The 22,917-nt window shown below is 38.0% G+C and overlaps 1 protein-coding gene across 1 annotated transcript in view; it reads right to left on the reverse strand.

Annotated features, from left to right (window-relative positions):
- Positions 1 to 6,509: 6,509 nt before the first annotated feature.
- The window catches only part of LOC127671020 (vomeronasal type-2 receptor 116-like), a 33,958-nt gene continuing 17,550 nt past the window's right edge, over positions 6,510 to 22,917 (reverse strand). Inside the window, exons 5-6 of the mRNA XM_052165687.1 lie at positions 20,156 to 20,279; positions 6,510 to 7,438 (exon numbers count right to left, since the gene is read on the reverse strand). Coding sequence (XP_052021647.1) covers positions 6,510 to 7,438; positions 20,156 to 20,279 — 1,053 coding nt within the window. The remainder of the gene's footprint in view (positions 7,439 to 20,155; positions 20,280 to 22,917) is intronic.

Below are 22,917 nucleotides of genomic sequence, written 5' to 3' on the forward strand. Positions count from 1 at the left end.
AAGTCATCAAAAGAGACCCTGAGGGACACTTCTTGCTGGTCAAAGGAAAAATACAAAAAGAAGAACTGTCAATCCTGAACATCTATGCCCCAAATGCAAGGGCACCCTCTTTCGTAAAAGAAACTTTTTTAAAACTAAAAGCACACATTGCACCTAACACAATAATTGTGGGTGACTTCAACACTGCACTTTCCTCAATGGACCAATCAGGAAAACAGAAACTAAACAGGGACACAATGAAACTAATTGAAGCTTTGGACCAATTAGATTTAACAGATATATATAGAACATTCTATCCTAAAACAAAAGAATATACCTTTTTCTCAGCACCTCATGGTACCTTCTCCAAAATCGACCATATAATTGGTCACAAGACAGACCTCAACAAATATAAGAAGATAGAACTAATCCCATGCCTCCTATCTGATCACTATGGAGTAAAAGTGGTCTTCAATAGCAACAGAAACAACAGAAAGCCGACATACACGTGGAAACTGAACAATACTCTACTCAATGATACCTTGGTCAAGGAAGAAATAAAGAAATTAAAGACTTTTTAGAACACAATGAAAATGAAAACACAACATACCCAAATTTATGGGACACAATGAAAGCAGTGCTAAGAGGAAAACTCATAGCCCTGAGTGCCTCCAAAAAGAAAATGGAGAGAGCATACATTACCAGCTTAATGACACACCTGAAAGCCCTAGAACAAAAAGAAGCTATTTCGCCCAGGAGGAGTAGAAGGCAGGAAATCATCAAACTCAGGGCCGAAATCAATCAAGTAGAAACAAAGAGAACCATACAAAAAAATCAACAATACCAGGAGCTGGTTCTTTGAGAAAATCAACAAGATAGATAAACCCTTAGCCAGAATGACCAAAGGGCACAGAGAAAGTATCCAAATTAACAAACTTAGAAATGAAAAGGGAGATATAACAACGGAAACTGAGGAAATCCAAAAAATCATCAGATCCTACTACAAGAGCCTATACTCAACACAACTGGAGAATCTGGAGGAAATGGACAATTTCCTTGACAGATACCAAATACCAAAATTAAATCAGGGCCAACTAGACCATCTGAACAGCCCCATAATGCCTAAAGAAATAGAAGGAGTCATAGAAAGTCTTCCAACCAAAAAAAGCACAGGACCAGATGGCTTCAGTGCAGAATTCTACCAGACCTTCAAAGAAGAGTTAACACCAATACTCTTCAAACTATTCCACAAAATAGAAACAGAAGGAACACTACCCAATTCCTTCTACGAAGCCACAATTACGCTGATACCAAAGCCACACAAAGATCCAACAAAGAAAGAGAACTTCAGACCAATTTCCCTTATGAACATCGATGCAAAAATACTCAATAAAATTCTTGCCAACCGAATCCAAGAACACATCAAAACGATCATCCACTATGATCAAGAAGGCTTTATCCCGAGAATGCAGGGTTGGTTCAATATACGGAAATCCATCAATGCAATCCACTACATAAACAAACTCAAAGAACAAAACCACATGGTCATTTCATTGGATGCTGAAAAAGCATTTGACAAAATTCAGCATCCCTTCATGCTTAAAGTCTTGGAGAGAACAGGAATTCAAGGCCCATACCTAAACATAGTAAAAGCAATATACAGCAAACCGGTAGCCAGCACCAAACTAAATGGAGAGAAACTTGAAGCAATCCCACTGAAATCAGGGACCAGACAAGGCTGCCCCCTTTCTCCTTATCTTTTAAATATTGTACTTGAGGTACTAGCTCGGGCAATTCGACAACATAAGGAGGTCAAAGGGATACAAATGGGAAAGGAGGAAGTCAAACTATCATTATTTGCAGACGACATGATCGTCTACCTAAGTGACCCAAAGAACTCCACTAGAGAGCTCCTACAGCTGATAAACAACTTCAGCAAAGTGGCAGGTTATAAAATCAACTCAAGCAAATCAGTGGCCTTCCTATACTCAAAGGATAAGCAGGCTTAGAAAGACATTAGGGAAATGACCCCCTTCACAATAGCCACAAACAGTATAAAGTATCTTGGGGTGACTCTTACCAAACATGTGAAAGATCTGTATGACAAGAACTTCAAGACTCTGAAGAAGGAAATGGAAGAAGACCTCAAAAAATGGGAAAACCTCCCATGCTCATGGATCGGTAGAATCAATATAGTTAAAATGGCCATTTTGCCTAAAGCACTATAGAGATTCAATGCAATACCCATCAAAATCACAACTCAATTCTTCACAGAGTTAGAAAGAGCAATTATAAAATTCATCTGGAACAACAAAAAACCCAGGATAGCTAAAACTATTCTCAGCAACAAAAGGAAATCTGGGGGAATCAGTATCCCTGACCTCAAGCAATACTACAGAGCAATAGTGTTAAAAACTGCATGGTATTGGTACAGTGACAGGCAGGAGGATCAATGGAACAGGATTGAAGATCCAGAAATGAACCCACACACCTATGGCCATTTGATCCTCGACAAAGAGGCTGAAAACATCCAATGGAAAAAAGATAGCCTTTTCAACAAATGGTGCTGGTTCAACTGGAGGTCAGCATGCAGAAGAATGCGAATTGATCCATCCTTGTCTCCTTGTACTAAGCTCAAATCCAAATGGATCAAGGACCTCCACATAAAGCCAGACACTCTGAAGCTAATAGAAAAGAAACTGGGGAAGACCCTTGAGGACATCGGTACAGGGAGAAAGTTTCTGAACAGAACACCAATAGCGTATGCTCTAAGAGCAAGAATTGACAAATGGGACCTCATAAAATTACAAAGTTTCTGTAAGGCAAAGGACACCATCAAGAGGACAAATCGGCAACCAACAAATTGGGAAAAGATCTTCACCAATCCTACATCAGATAGAGGGCTAATATCCAATATATATAAAGAACTCAAGAAGTTAGACTCCAGAAAACAAAACAACCCTATTAAAAAATGGGGTACAGAGTTAAACAAAGAATTCTCACCTGAAGAACTTCGGATGGCGGAGAAGCATCTTAAAAAATGCTCAACTTCATTAGTCATTAGGGAAATGCAAATCAAAACAACCTTAAGATTTCATCTTACACCAGTCAGAATGGCTAAGATTAAAAATTCAGGACACAGCAGGTGTTGGAGAGGGTGTGGAGAAAGAGGAACACTCCTCCACTGCTGGTGGGGTTGCAAATTGGTACAACCATTCTGGAAATCAGTCTGGCAGTTCCTCCGAAAACTGGGCACCTTACTTCCAGAAGATCCTGCTATACCACTCCTGGGCATATAACCAGAAGACTCCCCACCATGTAATAAGGATACATGTTCTACTATGTTCATAGCAGCCCTATTTGTAATTGCCAGATGCTGGAAAGAACCCAGGTATCCCTCAACAGAAGAGTGGATGCAAAAAATGTGGTATATCTACACAATGGAGTACTATTCAGCCATTAGAAACAATGAATTCATGAAATTCTTAGGCAAATGGATGGAGCTAGAGAATATCATACTAAGTGAGGTAACCCAGACTCAAAAGGTGAATCATGGTATGCACTCACTAATAAGTGGATATTAACCTAGAAAACTGGAATACCCAAAACATAATCCACACATCAAATGAGGTACAAGAAGAAAGGAGGAGTGGCCCCTGGTTCTGGAAAGACTCAGTGAAACAGTATTCAGCAAAACCAGAACGGGGAAGTGGGAAGGGGTGTGTGGGAGGACAGGGGAAGAGAAGGGGGCTTGCGGGACTTTCGGGGAGTGGGGGGGCTAGAAAAGGGGAAATCATTTGAAATGTAAATAAATTATATCGAATAATAAAAAAAAATGAAACATAAATGTGGCATGACAAAAAAAAAAAAAAAAAAAAAAGATCTCTCAGAAAATGAACTGCCAAGCAGGCAGCATACACTAGCTGGCCCAAGGCCCCTCACACACACACAGACACACAGACACAGACAAACACATACACACACACACACACACACACACACACACGAGGACTCACTGAAATGGCCTCACTGAGAGTAGACGCACCTATCCCTTGAGAGACTTGAGGTCCCAGGAAATGTGTAGACCTGGTGGTGTGTGGTAGGGGTGGGGGTGTTGGAGGTTGGGCCATTCCCTTGGAGACTGTGGTGGAGGAATGGGGTGAGGACATGTCAGAGGGCAGAGTGGGAAAGAGATAGAGACTGAATTGTAAAAATAAATTGGGGATTAGTAATAATACTGATAATAATAAATAAAAAATATGAAGTACCATTGGTAGCTTTACCACTAGAACAAATAATCACAAAGAAACTTGCTAAGTACAATTTCTAATTATATCATAAAACAGATATGAGACTGAGTCTCAACCTTTCTAGGACATCTGTTAAATATCATGAAACTCTACATTCCATAAAGACCCTTAACTGTAAATATCTGTGTTTACAATTAAAATAATTAATATAAAAAAGAATTCTTTTAGTCTCCTTTCCTTAGGTTGATTTGCCTTGTCCTAGTCCAATGAGATGGACTTTTTTTCTTAATATGATTTGCTACTATGTTTTGTATTTACCTTGTAGAATCCTATTCTTTTCTAATGAGAAAAAGAAATGGACTAGATCCAGAAGGGATGAGAGTAGAGAGAAACTGGGAAGATTAGAGTGGGATAAAACTGTAATCAGGATATTTTGTTTAAGAAAAGAATCAATTTTTAACAAAAGGGATAAGTTGCCAATGGTTGGTGAATATGTGACTTGGTAATAAATGTTTAAACTGTATTAAAGTACAGTAAATAAATGAGTCCATTATAGCTATTAATAGCAGTCTTTGGTTCAGAGAGAATAAAAAATATTCCCCTAAAAGATTTAGACTGCCAAAGCTGCTGATGGTCATCTAGACAAGTAGCTTTTAGTTGAAGACAGATAATTTTGGCTTCAAGGAAGATTTTATCAGTAGAAAAGGAAAAACATAGGAGAGGAAGCAGAGAGGAAGGAGTGAAGGAAGGAAAGAAGGAAGAAGGAGGGAAGAAAACGAGAGTATACTGGAGTTAGTTTATTTTCCTTTGAAAGTAAAGAAAGATGCCTTTGAAGTTCTGAAATTACTATAAATTCAGTGAGCAGTGATTCTTAACCTTTGAGTCATGTCCCCTCTGTGTTCACAGGACTCTTCACAAGAGCCACCAAATACCTTTGAATCAGGAGATAATTATTTAATGATTCATAATGGTAGCAGAATTATTGTGATTAATTATCCATGAAAATAATTTTATGATTGGAGTAACCAGAATATTTGGGAATATATTAAGGTTCACAGAGTTATAGAGCATGTGAACCACAGATTTAAGATGGTCAAGCAAATTTTAATTCATGTTAGGAGGAAACCATTACCTTTGTGAGTTTTGGGCAAGTGGTCTGCTAACGTAGTATGAAAAATGTGGGTAACATGCCCACATTTTGAATAGATTTTAAAAGTAAAGAATTCTATGTGCTAAAAATTATGCATAATTTTTAGAGCACATTGTTTGTTTGCAAAGACTCGGGATTTAATCCACTGTTATCCTTATATGGTGTCAAGAAATAATTTAGGATTTTGAGATACACAAAATTTTCAAAATGTGGTGGGAAGAGTTTAAAGGACACTTTTCATAATTTTGGATAAGAAGGTAGAGAATAATGGTTAGAGTGATGGCACAATTAACTTATGGTTCTAGAGGAACAAGAATTTTATTGGTCAATATAATCATGTTACACATTGTGCATAATGTGAAGCAGTGTCAGGGATTCGCCCACATGATGCTGACCTCAGACTCAGAGAAATAATTGGTTATTTAACAGGACAGACATCAAGATGGGTCACATTTAGCTATGCTATGGTTTCTGCTGATTGCTGTTTCAGGACTTCAGTTGAAATAAGAACAGTACTGAAAGATTTGAAAATGTGAAAATTTATGAGGAATGTTGTGGTATGAAGTTTTATGTGGCAGTCAAACTGTGTGAAATTCATGACATGTGAAACTGTTAGAAATCAATGCCACCAGAAAGACATTGCATAGTCAGCACTGGGAGAAATGAAAAGGTCCTTTAAGGAAAAAACACCACTGGTTGAAGTAATTAATATGATTTAGAAATAAGAATTTAGAGAAAAAGCCCCAAGACCATCACATGATTTGGAGAATAGAGTGTCCTTATTGCAAAATGTGAGAGATTTCAATAGGAAAAAGTAATAATTTAAGTCAGTGGAAACAATAAGAGCTCATGCAATCATATCTCAATGTTATGATTGTTTTCAAAAGGGTTTTCTAAAGTTATATTACAAATGTTTACTTATTTTGGCGACTGGAAATGCACTAGTCCAACTTCAGAAAATCGATTCCTTACTTCATCATGGGGTTCCAGGGAATTAAGCTCAGAATATAATATCTGGTGAGAAGAGGCCATACCCACAAAGCCATCACAGGAAAACCTGTGACCTAATATGTGATGGTCAGAACGGTAGAGATCCAGTGAAATTCAGTTTAGATGAAGAATCATGTGAACTATGTTTTAAGTAAATATTTGCCCCTGTGGTGTCTTTCATCCCTGGTATGAGGAAGTGTGTTTAATTCTGGCCTAAACAAAACAATGTAGCACTTAGGGACAAAGATTACAATTAGAATGCTTGCACTGGAAGCCAGGATAGAGAACATTTCCATAGCTACCCTGACCTTCCCAGTGGTGCTGTGGTAGACAGGGAGGAACATGACCCATACACTGCAGAACACAAGCATGCTGAAAGCCATGGACTTGGATTCATTAAATGTGTCAGGAAGGTTCCTGGTCAAGAAAGCCATGAGGTAACTACCCAAGGCCATGACTCCCAGGTAGGCCAGAGCACAGTGGAAGGCAACAGCTGAGCACTTGTTGCAAAGAATGATGATGTGTCCCTGTTCAGAGTGAGCATCCATGTCAATAAAGGGAGGGGATGTTCCCAGCCATATGCCAGAGAGAAGTACTTGTATCATAGTGCAAGCTGGAATGACGCACTTAGGGACCTCTGATATCTGCAACCATCTGATCTTTCTTCCTGGAGCTGTAATCTTGAAGGCCATAACTACAGTGATGGTTTTGGCCAACACAGTGGATAGAGTCACAGTGAACAGAAGTCCAAACACGTTCTGTTGCAGGATACATGTGGCTGTGTTTGGAAGACCAAAGAAGAGCAATGGACAGAGGAAACAGAGAGTCAGAGTGATGAGCAGGATGTAACTGAGAGATCTGTTATTGGCCTTGACTACTGGATTGTCTCTGTGGTTTACAAAGACCCCAATAACAAGAGCTGTGAGAGTAGAAAATCCAAGGAACACGAGTGTGAGTCCCTTCCCCAAGGGATCATCATAGGCCAGAAAGGCGACAGTTTTCTCCAGGCAGTGTGTCTTCTCTGCATTTGTATAATGAGTTTCTGGACAGTGCACACACTGATCCATACCTGGTGGAAATGAAGTTGATCATGAATGCATGGTCAAGTTTCCCTTTATCCTAATACATTTTATGCTTCAAACTCATTGGATTGTTATTACATCCATGTTCCCTTGTCACTTTTGGTATAGAGATATGAGTATTCTAAAGTGAATAATCACACAAGTTAAGGTTTATACTTCTTTCCAAAAACCCCATGAAGAGTATCCATTTCTAGAGAAAAGGGTATTTTTCACATTATACATTATAAATATATCACTGAGGAAACCATGCAGGAACTGAAGGTAGAATAAGGAGGTATGAACTAAAGGTGACTCCACTGGGGTGTGGTGCTGCCTGCCCTGCCTCTACTACTTTCCCTGACCTGCTTTGTTATGTAGCTTGTGATCACCTCCTCAGAGCTGCACCAACCCAGTGAGGCAGCGCAGCCCACACCAACCACTAAACATGAGGATGTACAAAAATCTTTGCTACAGTCCAGCCCTTCAAAGGATTTTCAATTGTGGTTTTTCTTTTATTACATAAATCTTGAATGTGTCAAATTGACAATGAAAACACCCATACAATCTCATACCTAGAACCTATTTATTTTAGTTGTATATTGAAGTATTCTTATTTTTTGCTTTTTACCTCTCTTTTATTTATATTTTGTAATACAGTTGAAGCACATATTTTCAAACTAGAAAATACCAAATTACATTGCAATAACTAATTCAATTTTTATGCCAGTTCTCAAAAAATATTTCTAAATTTCCAATAGAAGATGCGAATTCAATTTTGAAATAGACATTTTTCATTGAATTTCTTATGTAAAATGATTTTTTATTCTGGGATATATGACAATAATTCATTTTTTATTCTATATAATTTATTTACATTTCAAAGGATTTCCCCTTTTCTAGCCCCCCACTCACTGAAAGTCCTGTAAGCCCCCTTCTCTTCCCCTGTCCTCCCACCCACCCCTTCCCACTTCCCCGTTCTGTTTTTGCCGAATACTGTTTCACTGAGTCTTTCCAGAACCAGGGGCCACTCCTCCTTTCTTCTTGTACCTGATTTGATGTGTGGATTATGTTTTGGGTATTCCAGTTTTCCAGGTCAATAACCACTTATTAGTGACTGCATACCATGATTTACCTCTCTTTTATTTATATTTTGTAATACAGTTGAAGCATATATTTTCAAACTAGAAAATACCAAATTACATGACAATAACTAATTCAATTTTTATGCCAGTTCTCAAAAATATTTCTAAATTTCCAATAGAAGATGCGAATTCAATTTTGAAATAGACATTTTTCATTGAATTTCTTATGTAAAATGATTTTTTAGTCTGGGATGTATGACACAAATTCATTTTTACTTATAAATGTCTTTCTGTTTAAAAATGTTTTCTTCTCATGTGATCTTGGTTGTTGGAAACTACTAAATATGTCTTCAAAGCATTCCTTATCTTTCCCCAGCCCCTTTCATTTTTGATGGAAGGAAGTTCTCACAGGTATTATAGTGAATATATGGATGTTTGAGAAAAGTTAGTAGGCCTTTTCTCTTTTAACTACTACTGGGTTCTGTGATGAAATTAAGGGTAGAGTAGGGAATGTAAGTTCCTTTTCATATTGAGATAATTTCGTGGCTATTAGTTTACTGATTTGAAAAAACTTTTTGAAAGATTTTCAGGAAAACAACTACTTAATAGTTAAATTTATGTTTTCTTTGTTCCTTTGAATAGATTTTAAGAACTAAATCTTTGTGAATAAAACTCAGAGGAGAAAAATAAATGCTCCTAATATTATTTAATCACATATTTCTTGTCACAAATAACTTTCCGTATTTTTGTAAAGGCTTCATTTCAAAAACTATTATAGTTTCACTTTTCCTTAAAAGATACACAAAGACTACATTTACTTCTTTTTACACTCAGTTCTGCATTTGTGTATCTTTCTTATGCTTTCTTAAACTCTCCTGTCAAATAGTTAACATTTTCTCAATGTGACTATTCATGCTAATGTAACACTTTTACATAAATCTGTTCTGCTCTGTTGTTAGATTATTTTTGTTGCTGTGTTATGCTAGCTTTTAATATTGTATCTTATAAACAATATTCATTAATTTATGGCAACTGATCTATAAGAAAAAAATCATTTTGTATAAGGCTTATGGTTTGTCTTGAAATATATGTTTATTATATTTCCCTGTATTCAAATTCCTTTGATCAGGAATTTCTTTAACTTTTGAGTGTTCAACATATATGTAGCTGTATTTTTAATCAATACAATCTGATACTGTGATGTAGGTCTAAACCTTTATTCTATTCTATCCCTCCAAATGTACATATCTCTAAAGTGTCCGAACTTCAGTCTGTAATAAAGGAAGCATTTTGGGGAGACAGTTGAAGTGGTCCTTCTACAACCACATTAAATTCGTAAGTGGAATTTATATGTCTTCAATCTGCATACAGGAACTATAACCGAATTAACAGGCAATTAGGTAGTCTATATGTAGCAGAGAAATACCTTATATAAAATATTTTACAGTCAAATAATAGAAATTAATAGATGAGGAAATATAATTATTCAGAAATCTGCACCAGATTTCTATTCTCCCACTACCTCTCTGCCCAGCTTCATCAAGCCTGTTGATCCAGAACCAACCCATTTAGATTTCTTTCCTTCTCTAATCATCCCTGCCCAAAGAACTTTGTCAGGCATGGCTCTGAGGAGATCGTCCCTGCCAGATATAAAATTTTCTGCCAAGTCTCTTGCCATCTTTTTAAGACCTGCTATTCCAGAACCATATAGCCCAAAAATATACACCAGGGGCCTGTCACACCAAGATCACGGTGATTAGCCATCATCCCAATATATATCATAACAGGAACATGCAGTGACTAAAACATCTAGATGGCTGTAGGAGTTCTCTAGTGGAGTTTTTTTGGGTCACTTAGGTAGACTACCATGTCATCTGCAAATAATGATAGTTTAACTTCTTCCTTTCCAATTTGTATCGCTTTGACCTCCTTATGTTGTCGAATTGTTTATTGTTTTATTTATTGTTTTATTATTAAAAAAAAACATCTAGATAGCTAAAGGCATGAAACGAACTCAAACAACAAAATTCAAAAATATTATGACACCAATAGGGCAAACTTACTCTACAACAGCAAGCCCTGCAAATCTTAACACAACTGAACCACGGTGCCCTTAAATCCAGTCTTATGAAGATGATAGAGGCCGTTAAAGATGAAAGAATAAAATGCTTAAAAAAGAAAAGGAAAACACAATCAGACATATATAGGACTTTACAGAGGAAACAAATAAATCTCGTAAAGTAATAGCAGAAACTACAGTTAAGCAGGGGAGTAAGTAAAGCTGTTCAGGAAATGAAAGTGGAAATAGAAGCCAGAATGAAAATCCAAACTGAGGGTAAACAGCAGATGGAAACCCTAAAGAAGCTTACAGAACAACAAATGCAAGTATCACCAATAAGATAAAAGGATGTAGGAGAGAATCTCAGGCATACAAAAATAGAAACTGGCACATCAGTAAAAGAAAATGTTAACGCTAAAATATCCCAGAAACAAAAAAGCCAAGAAATCTGGAATACAAAGAAAACAAGTAACCTTAGAATGATCAGAATAGTAGAAGGTAAAGAGTCCTAGATCCCAGGGTGAGAAAGTATTTTCAACAAAATTATATTAGAAAAAATCACAATGTAAAGAGAGAAATACCTATAAACATAAAAGATGCTTGTGAAACACAAAATAGAGTGGGCCAGAAAAGTCCTCTCTCAACAAAATAATGAAAATGCAGAATGTAGAGAACTAAGAAAGACTAAGCACTGAGGGAAAAGACCAGGTATCATTCCATGGCAGACCTGTTAGAATTGTGCCTTTTCAATAGATTCTCTAAAAACTGAAGGGCCTGGACAGATATCTTAAAACCTATGAAACAATCACACATGCCAACCTAGAGTCCTATAGCCAGCAAAACTGTCAATCACAATAGATGGAGTAAACAACCATAATTCAAGACAAGTCTGGATTTAAACAATATCTATCCAAAACTCCATTCCTACAACAAAATGCTAGAAGGAAAACTCCAACAGAAAGATGATAGTTAATTTGAAGGAAACACAAGAAATAGGTAATTCCATACAAGGAAAATCAATTTAAACATATACAAACCCATATACACACAACACCAACATCAAATAATAGGTATAAACAAACACTGACCATTAATATTTCTCACCATCTATGGATTCAATTTCTCAATAAATGACACAGACTAACAGAACAAGTACAACAACAGGAACTATCTGTACTGGCTGGTTTTGTGTGTCAACCTGAAACAGGTTGGACTTACCACAGAGACAGGTTCTTCATTTGAGAAAATGGCTCCATGATATCCAGCTGTGGGGCATTTTCTCAATTAGTGATTACAGGGAAGGGCCCCTTGTCAGTGTTGCCATCCGTGGGCTGGTAGTCTTGCTTTCCATAAGAAAGCAGGCCGAGAAAGCCAGGGATGCTAGCCCAAAAGTAACATCCCTCCATGGCCTCTGCATCAGCTCCTGCTTCCTGACCTGCTTGAGTTCCAGTCCTAACTTCCTTTAGTGATGAACAGCAGTGTGGATGTGTAAGCTGAATAAACCCTTTCCTCCCCAACTTCCTTCGTGGTCATGATGTTTGTGCAGGAATAGAAACCCTGACTAAGATGCTTTCATTTTGCTGTATAAAACAAACATCTCAGCAATACCAATAGACATTACCTTAGAGTAAGTTCTAAAAAAAATTTCCAGGACAAAAAGCCCTAGAAGTAAGCTGAAATAATCATTCTTATACTTATTAAAATAACTTCCAACTAAAATTAATAAAAGGAGATGGGAATGGATAATTCATACTCAGCAAAGGAAAAATCTACTAAGATGATATTTCAATTCTCAACATGCATGCCTCCAGTTCAAAGGCATGAATATTTGTAAACGAAACATTGATAAAGCTTGAACCACATGTCAAACTCTGAACATTACTAGTGCTTAATTTCAACACCCTGTTTTCACCAATTGACATGTTATTTAGTCAGAAACTAAACAGAGAAATAACAAAACTTACAGACATTATGAATCAAATGAACTTAAAAGGCATCTAGAGAATATTTCACACAAACACAAAAGAATATACTGTCTTCTCAGCACCTAATGGATTCGTCCCCCCAATATTTACCAGATAATCAGTCACAAAGCATCCTTCATGGATACAAGAAAATTGAAACATCATCTTTTCTGTTATGAGAGAACCTTGGAGGAAATTTGGACTTCAACAACAGAAATACCATGAAACTTAAACACTCATGAAAACTGAAGAACTCATTACTCAGTGATCTCTGGATTAGGGGAGAAATAAAGAAATTTTTAGATTTCAATAAAAACAAAGCACATCAAACCCAAATTTTTGGGAAACAGTAAAAATAGTGCTAAGAGGAAGGATCATTGCACTGAGTGTCTTTATAAAGAATTTAATTTGAAAATTCTCAAAAGAGTAATTTAAACATAAATGTGAGAGCTCTAGAAAAAGGAAACACCAGGAAAAGGAGGCAAGAAGAGGAAATAATCAAATCAGGGCTGAAAACAATCAGTTAGAGCAAAAGGAATACAATTAATCAATGAAGACACGAACTAGTTCATCGAGAAAATCAATAAGATAGACAAAACCTCACCATATTAACTACATAGCAATCGTATCAAAATAAATAAAACCCACACTTGAGAATTCTTTGTTTAGCTCTGTACCCCACTGTTAATAGGTTTCTTTTGTTCTCTGGAATCTAACTTCTTAAATTCTTTGTGTATATTGGATATTAGCCCTCTACCGGATATCCGGTTGGTAAAGATCTTTTCTCAATTTGTTGGTTGCCATTGTGTTTGTTCTATTGACAGTGTCCTTTGTCTTACAGAAACTTTGTAGTTTTGTGAGGTCCCATTTGTCAATTCTTTATCTTAGAGCATAAGTCATTGGTGCTCTGTTCAGGAAATTTTCCCCTGTGTCCATGTGCTCGAGGCTCTTCCCCACTTACTCTTCTATTAGTTTTAGTGGATCTGGTTTTATGTGGAGGTTCTTGATCCAATTGAACTTGAGCTTTGTACAAGGAGATAATAAAGAATCAATTTGCATTCTTCTGCATGCTGACCACAAGTTAAAGCATAACCATTTGGTGAAACGGCTATCTTTTTCTCACTGGATGGTTTTAGCTACTTTGTCAAACATCAAGTGACCATAGGTGTGTTGCTTCATTTCTGGGTCTTCAATTCCATTGCACTGGTCTACCAGCCTGTCACTGTACCAGTTTACCATTTACTTTTTAAACACTATTGCTCTGTAGTACAGTTTGAGGTCCAGGATGCTGGATTCCCACAGAAGTTCTTTTATTTTTGAGAATCGTTTTTACTATCCTCGGTTTTTTGTTATGCCAGATGAATTTGAGAATTGCTCTTTCTAAATCTGAAAAATTGAGTTGGAATTTGGATGTGGACGGCATTTAATCTGTATATTGCTTTTGGCAAGATGGTCATTTTTACTATATTAATCCTGCCAATCCACAAGCATGGGAGATCTTTCCATCTTCTGAGGTCTTCTTCAATTTCTTTCTTCAGTGACTTGAAGAGCTTGTCATACAGATCTTTGACTTGTTTGGTTAGAGTCACACCAAGATACTTTATATTGTTGGTGATTACTGTGAAGGATGTTATTTTTGTAATGTCTTTCTCTTACTGAGAAACACCTAAAGAAATGTTCAACATCCTTAGTCATCAGGGAAATGCAAATCAAAACAACCCTGAATTTCTGCCTCACCCCAGTCAGAATGGCTAAGATCAAAAACTCAAGTGACAGCAGGTGCTGGCAAGGATGTGGAGAAAGAGGAACACCCCTCCCCTCCACTGCTGGTGGGACTGCAAGCTGGTACAACCACTCTGAAGTCAGTTTGGTGTTTCCTCAGAAATTTGGACATAGTATTACTTGATGACCCAGCTCTACCACTGCTGGGCATATACCCAGATAATTCTCCAACATGTAATAAGGACACATGCTACACTATGTTCATAGCAGCCAGAAGCTGGGAAGAACCTACATGTTCCTCAACACTGGGATGGATACAGAAAATGTGGTACATTTACACAATAGAATACACTATTCAGCTATTAAAAACAATGAATTTATTAATTTTGAAATTCTTAGGGAAATGAATGGAAGCAGAAGATATCATCCCAAGTGACATAACCCAATCACAAAAGAACACACATGGTATGTGCTCACTGATAAGTGGATATTAGCCTAGAAGCTCAGAATACCTAAGATACAATTCCCAGACCAAACAAAGCTCAAGAAGAAGGAACACCAAAGTATGAATACTTTGGTCCTTCTTAGAAGGGGGCACAAAATGCCCATGGGAGGAGATAAAGAGACCAAGTGTGAGCAGAGGCTGAATGAAAGACCATCCAGAGAGAGATGCCCCACAGAGAGATCAATCCCATATATAGTCACCAAACCCAATCACTATTGTGGATGCCAACAAGCACTTGCTGACAGTAGCCCGATATAGCTGTCTCTTGAGAGGCTCTGCCAGTAGCAGACAAGTGCAGAGGTGGATGATCTCAGAAAACCACTGAATTGATCATAAGTTCCCCAATGGAGGACCTAGAGAAAGGACCCAAGGAGCTGAAGGAACTTGTAGTCCCATAGAAGCAACAACAATATGAACCAACCAGAACACCCCCAGAGCTCCCAGGGACTAAACCACCAACCAAAGAGTACACATGGAGGAACCCATGGTTCCCGCTTCGTATGTAGCAGAGGATGGCCTTGTTGGACATCAAAGGGAGGAGAGTCCCTTGGTCCTGAGAAGATTCGATGCCTCAGTATAGGGGAATGCCAGGACAAGGAAGCATGAGTGTGTAGGTTGGTGAGCTGGGGGAGGGGCGATGGAATAGGGCGTTTTCAGAGGGGAAATGAGGAAAGGGGATAACATTTGAAATGTAAGTAAAGAAAACATCTAATCAAACATAAATATATATATATATTTAAATAAATAAAATCAGAAATGAAACGGGAGGCAAAAAAACAGACAAGAAAAAAAAAAGTGTTAGCTTACTTCAAAGCTTATACTCCACAAAACTGGAAAAGCTTAATGAACTGGCTGAATTTCTAAACAAATTCCACACTTACTAAAGTTAAATCAAGATCAGGTATCCTATATAAATATCTCTAAAACCCTAAAAAAAAAAAAAAAAAGAAAAGCAGTCATGAAATGTCTCTTGATTAAAAATACCCTAGAAAATTGGATTACCCAAACATAATCCACACATCAAATGATGTGCAAGAAGAATGTAGAAGTGTCCCCTAGTTCTGGAAAGACTCCTTGTAGCAGTATAGGGCAAAACCAGAACAGGGAAGTGGGAAGGGGTGAATGTGAGAACAGGGGGAGGGAAGAGAGCTTATGGGACTTTTGTGTAGTGGGGGAACAGAAAAGGGGAAATCATTTGAAATGTAAATAAAAACTATATCAAATAAAAACAAATACCGAGGGCCAGGTGGTTTAATTTCAGAATTCTCCCAGACTTTTAAAGGTGAGCTAAAACCAATGCTTCACGGATTACTCCACCAAATAGAAGCAGGAGCACTGCCAAACTCATTTTATGAGTCCACGGTCAAACTGATACAAAAATTTCACAGACTCAACAAACAAAGATAATTTCGGACCTATTTTACTTATGCATATTGATGCAGAAATACTAAAAAAAAATCTATAAAAATCAAAACTCACAAACCAATTCCAAGAACACATCAAAAATGTCATAAACCATAACTCAGTAGGATTCATCCCTGAGATCCAAAGATGGTTCAAATACATGAAAATCCTTCTGCCTGATTCACCATATAAAAAAACTGAAGAAAAAAAACATATTGATCATCTCATAAAATGCTGAAAGAAACATTATGAAAATGTGATACCAATTCATTCACAAAAAGGAACCTCCTAGCTTGACAGAGCACTGGAAATCCCAAAAAGCAGCAGAAAGAGTCAGATGCAGGTATTTGTACCCAACCAATAGACAGAAGCAGCTGACACCTGTTGTTGAACTAGTGAAGGTTGAAAGAAGCTGAGGAGAAGAGCGATCCTGTAGGAGCACCAGCAGTCTCAATTAATCTGGACTTATGTGATCCTTCGATCACTGGACCACCAAACAGGCAGCATATACCAGCTCCCAGCACACATACAGTAGAGGACTGATGGGTCAGTGTTATGAGATGATGCACCTAACCATCAAGAGACTGGAGACCTCAGGGAGTTTAGATGTCAGGCAGGGTGGGGTTCTGGACCTCCATGTGGAGACAGAGGGTGTGAAAGAAGTATGAGATGTTGAACAGTTGGTGAGTAGATGGGGGTGAATAAAATATGGAGTGTAAAAAATTAATTAAAAGAAAGAAAATGTGACATCAATTCATTTTTAAAGTATTTGAAAAACCAGGGATATATGTCAAAGATCTAAATTTTACACAAACAACATACAGAAAGCCAGTAGCTAATATCAAATTAAATGGACAGAAACTTAGCTAATTCCACTAAGATCATGGACAAGACAATGTTGCCCACTCTCACTAATCTATTCAATACAGATGTTGAAGTTGTAGCTGGAACAGTCAGAGAACTAAAACAGATCAAGTGGCTACAAATTGGAAAGAAAGAAGTCAAAGTATTGCTTTTGACAGATGATATGATAATAAACATAAATAATTCCAAAAATTTCTACCAGAGAACACGTACAACTGATGAACACTCGGGGAGTAAGGGACCAGAAAAGGGGAAATCATTTGAAATGTAAATAAAAATTATATCGAATAAAATTTAAAAATTAATAAAAAAGAAAACAGAAATAATAATTAAAGAAATATTAAAAATCAGAAAAAAGTGGCTGAATACAAAATTAACATTAAAAATGCCATATTCCTTCTTTACACAAATGATAAATGAGCTGAGAAAGAAATTAGGGAAACAGATTACTTTACAATATTTATAAATAATATAAATATCTTCATGTAATTTTAGCCATGCAACTGAAAACCTATAAGAAATTATCTTGAAATCACTGATGAAAACATTGAGAAAGATATCAGAATGTTGAAAAATCTCTCATGCCCTTGAAATCAAAATAAACATTATGTAAATGATTACCAAACCAAAAGTAATCTACGTATTCAATCCAATTCCCATCAAAATTACAATTCTTTACAGACCTTGAAATAGTAATCTTAACTTTATATGGAAAAACAAAATCCCAGCATCACTAAGGGAATCCTGAACTATAATAGAACTTTTGGAGGTTCTATTATAACCCCATCCTTGACCTTAAGTAATAGTAATAAAATCTGCATGATACTACTCTAGGAACAAACAGATTGATCAATGGAATCAATCCTCAAAGCCACATGCCTACAGACACTTAAATTTCTGACAAAAACCCAAAATCATAAAACGGGGAAAAAAGAAAGCATCTAAATAATAGTGGTGAGCTACTGGGATGTCTGATGTAGAGGAATGAAAATAGATGTATATCTATCACCCTGAACCAAACTTCAAATGAAGTGGATCAAAGACGTTAGCATAAAGACTCCAGAGAACCAGGTAATGCTATTAAAAATGGAATACAGAGCTAATAAAAGACTTTCCAAATAAGGAATCTCAAGTGGCTTAGACGTTCCTAGTGAATTGTTCAACATTCTTAGTCATCAGAGAAATGTAAATCAAAATGACCTTCAGATTCCACCACACACCCTTTAGAATAACTAAAATCAAACTCTCAGGTGACAGCAAATGCTGGTAAGGATGTGGAGAAAGGCAAACTCTTCTATTGCTGGTGGGAATGGAAGCTGGTACAACCACTCTTGAAATCAGTCTGATAGTTTCTCAGAAAATTGTAAATAGTACTACCTGCGGATCCAGTTACACCCCTCCTGGGCATATATCCAAAAGATGCTCCAATATGATCATATCAGCCTTTTTTATAATAGCCAGAACTTGAAACAACCCAGATGCCCATCAATGAAAGAATGGATACGATAGTTATCATCAAATACACAATGGAGTGCTATTTAGCTATTAGATATGAGAACTTTGAGTTTTGCATTCAAATGGATGGAAGTAGAAAATACCATCCTTACTGAGGATGTCGAGCAGCAAAAGAACACGAAACATATGTACTACTCTCTCATAGTGATGTGGTTATTAGGTAAAAGGCTTGTAATACCCACCATACAATGGACAAACTATGAAGATCAAGCTGAAAGAAGATCAAATTGTGGATCCTTCAGCCCTACTTAGAAGACAGAAGAAAATAATAATGGGAGCGTGAGGGAGAAAATTGGAGGACAGAGCAGATGATGAGGGGAAAAGAGGGGCAGGATACAATTCACAGACTAAATGAAGCTCAAGAAGAAGGAAGAACAAAGTATGGATACTCTGGTCCTTCTTAGAAGGGGGAACTAAATACCCACAGGAGAAGATACAGAGACAAAGTGTGGATCACAGACTGAGGGAGAGATAATCCAGAGACTGCCCCACCTAGGGATTCATCTCATATACAGTTACAAAACCTGGACACTATTGTGGATGCCAACAAGTGCTTGCTAATAGGAGCCTGATACACCTGGGAGGCTCTGCCAGTGATTGACAAATATAGAGGTGGATGCTCTCAGCCAACCATTGAACTGAGCACAATGGACGAGCTAGAGAAGAGACCCAAGGAGTTGAAGGGGTTGCAGCGCCATAGGAAGAACAACAATATGAACCACCCAGCTCCCCCAGAGCTCCCAGGAACTAAACCATCAACTATAGAGTACACGGGGATGGAACCATAGCTCCAGATACATATGAAGCAGAGGATGACCTTGTTGGACACCAAAGGGAGGAGAGGCCCTTGGTCCTGAGAAAGCTAGATGCCCCAGTATAGGGGAACCACAAGACAGGGAAGTGAGAGTCCGTGGAATGGTGAGCAGGGGGAGGGGGGATGAGTTAGGGGATTTTCCGGGGGAAATCAGGAATGGGGGCGACATTTGAAATATAAATAAAGAATATAACTAATAAAAGTGCTTGCTCAGAGGAGCCAGATAGAAGTGTCTACTGACAGAGCCTGAGAAATACAGACGGGGATGCTCACAGCCAACCACTGGACTGAGCACAAGAATCCCAATGGAGGATTTAGACGAAGGTCTGCAGGAGCTGAAGGGGTTGCAACTCCATAGGAAGAACAGTATCAACCAACCAGAACACATGGAGAGAACCATGGGTACAGCTGCATATGCACCAGAAGATTACCTTATCTGGCATCAGTGGAAGGGGAGCCCTTTAGTCCTGTGGAGGGTGTATGACCCAGTGGTGGACAATGCTAGGACTCTGAAGTAGGAAGGTGTTGTGTGGGTGGGGGTGGCATCATCATAGATGCAGGAGGGATAAGATTGGGTGATTGCTGAGGGCAAAACAGGAAGGGAGATAATATTTGAAATGTAAACAAAACAAACAATAAAAAATTTTAAAGAAAGAGCACAGACTTAAAGATTTAGTTGCTAATCTGAAGTAATGTAATTGACACATAGTTCTCTTGTCTAATTTTTTTTCATTACTTAGTTTTGTCAGTGCGCCGTAGGGAGGATGTAAAACCCTGTGAAAGACTTGTCCTTCACCTGTCTCATTGGAAATCTCATTCTCTGGGCAAGGACTGCAGTCAAAGCAACAGGTAGGCCTTCCCTCCAGGACAACTTTCCTGAATCCAGGGCTGCAGCTCTCACTGCAGACAGACCGAGGCATCTGAAAAATATTTAATACAAGATACAAAATGCTTAGCTCCTAATCAGTGCCCAAGTACATATTTTATAATAGAAGGTGAATTAATTAAAATTTATATTTAAAATTGTACAAACTTGCTGTTTTACCCAACTTGACTATTGAATGAAAAGTGAAATGAAGTTTGGCCAGCAACAGTCATCGCTTTCCTCCTCCTGAATGTGGACAGAATCTGCCCAATTTCCTCAAATCACTGCTGTCCTGATTCCCTGCCATGATGAACTTCACCCTCCAACTGTGATGTTCTGAAGAGAATCCTACTTTCCTCCCATTGGTTTTGTTGCCTCCATTTTTCCAAGATGAGACTTAAAAATAAAAGAACATCCTCTCAGTTTGTTGTGTGTCTGCCAAAGGCTTAAAAGCAAAGGCCACCTGAAAACTGACTGTGACTGCCTTTCTAGTTGTCTTAGTTGTGGTTTCTATTGTGATCAAACAGCATCCCAATAGTAAACTGAGGACAGACATGTTTCTCATCAATGGAAATAAGGACAGGAGTTAAAGCAGAAAACTGGAAAATTAATAGAAATGGAGAACGTGCAGTATTTCTGTTTACTATCCTGCTAATCATGGATTTCACACCCATGATTCTTAAACAACTAAGGACCACCTGTCACCACTCCATTTTATGTGTCATTGTGAGATTATTTTTTCACTATTTTTTTATTCAATTTCCATATAGGATGCTGCCCCTCCTGGTCCACACCCTAACACTCCTCCCCCTGTCCTGCTCTGCTGAGAGGGTGTGGGCCCTCTGGATTTACTGCCACTCTGCCACACCATATCTCTACAGGATTAGCTTCATACTCTCCCACTCTGGCCAAGGAACACAGCTAAGTTGTGGAGTGAGTCCCACAGATAGCTTAAGGACAGCCCCCACTTCAGCTTTTTGGAACAAACATGGAGTTTGAGCTGCACATCTACTTCATATTTTGAGGGTGTTGAGACTATGTCTATCTCATGTATGGCCTTTGATTGGTGGATTATTTTGTCAGAGCCCCCAAGGGTTGAGGTTACTAGACTCTTGGTCTTCCTGTGCACTTCCTAAACTATTCTGGGCCTCAGTCCTTCCATAAGAGACCCTTAGCTCTGTCCAGTGTTAGGCTGTGGATCTCTTCATCTGTGTCTGTCTACTGTTGGGTGAAGCATCTTGGAGGACACTTGTGCTAGGTCTTTTTCTGCAAGCATAACAAAATATCATTAACTATTTCAGGGACTGAGTATTGCCCCAGGATGGATCTCAAATTGGGCCAATTATTGGTTGGCCATTCTATCAATCTCTCTTCCATCCTTGCATTTCTTTTAAATAGGACAGATTTGGGGTCAAAATTTTTGTGTCTGTGTTGCTGTCCTTATCCCTCCCAAGGCAGGGCAAGCATGGTTATAGGAGTTGTTTGTCCTCTTCATGTTACACATCTCCACACATCTGCTATTTTTCTCAGCTATGGTCACCTGAATTTTCTACTGGTACCCTTCCTAAAGCCACGACTCTGACACTTCCTTGTGATTCCCCCAAATCCTCCACTGATGGCAGCTACAGATTGCCTTTCATTCTTCTAACTCTCCCAACACCTGATACTGAGACCACCATTCCCTACCACCTTCCCTCTCACACGCAGGTCTTTCCTCCATCTACCAATCATGAATATTTAAAAACCACTTCTAAGTGAGATTCAAGTATGCTCGCTTCAGTATCTTGCTTTGTTTAGCTTTGTTGGGTCTGTGGATTGAATCAGGGCTATCATGTACTTTATGACTAATGTCCTCTCAAGAGGGAGCAAATACAGTGCATGCCTTTTGGGTCTGGGTTACCTCATTGAGGAGGATTTTTTCTAGTTCCATCCGTTTTCCTTGAAAATTTATAATGGCCGAGTGTTTTAGTGGCTGAAGAGTAGACCACTATGTGAATGAACCACATTTTCTGAATCTATTTTTCCATTGAGGCTTATCTGGGTTGTTTTCAGTTTCTGGCTATTATGGATAAGGATGCTATAAAGATAGGAGAGCAAGTGTCTTTCTGATATGGTAGAGCAGTTTTGGGTGTATGCCTAGAAGCAGTATATATACACTTCTTCACGTAGTACTATTTCCAGTTTTCTGAGAAAATGACAGATTGTTTTCCTGTGTGATTGTACAAGATTGCAATCCCACCAGCAATGGTGGAGTGCTGCCCTTTCTCTATATCTTTACTACCATATGCTATCTCTTGAGCATTTCTTTTTATCTTAGCTATTTTGATTGGTGTAAGATGATTTCTCAGGGTCATTTTCACTTGCATTTCCCTGATGACTATGGTTGTTGATCATTTCTTTAACTGCTTCTAAGACATTCAAGGCTCCTCTTTTGGGAATTCTCTATTTAGTTCTTTACCACATTTTAAAAATTTTGTTATTAGCTTTTCAAATTAAGGAATCTAATTTCTTGAATTACTTATTATTTAGAATATCAGACTTCTACTGAATGTAATGTTAATGAAGATCTTTTCGGTCTATCAGCTGCCACTTTCGTCCTATTGATAATGTCCTTTGCCTTATGGAAGTATTTCAGGTTCAGTTATCAATGGTTTCATGATCCATCCAGGAAATTGTCTTCTCTGCCAATGGGT

This window comes from Apodemus sylvaticus, chromosome 20 (assembly GCF_947179515.1).
Source record: "Apodemus sylvaticus chromosome 20, mApoSyl1.1, whole genome shotgun sequence".
Taxonomy (NCBI): domain Eukaryota; kingdom Metazoa; phylum Chordata; class Mammalia; order Rodentia; family Muridae; genus Apodemus; species Apodemus sylvaticus.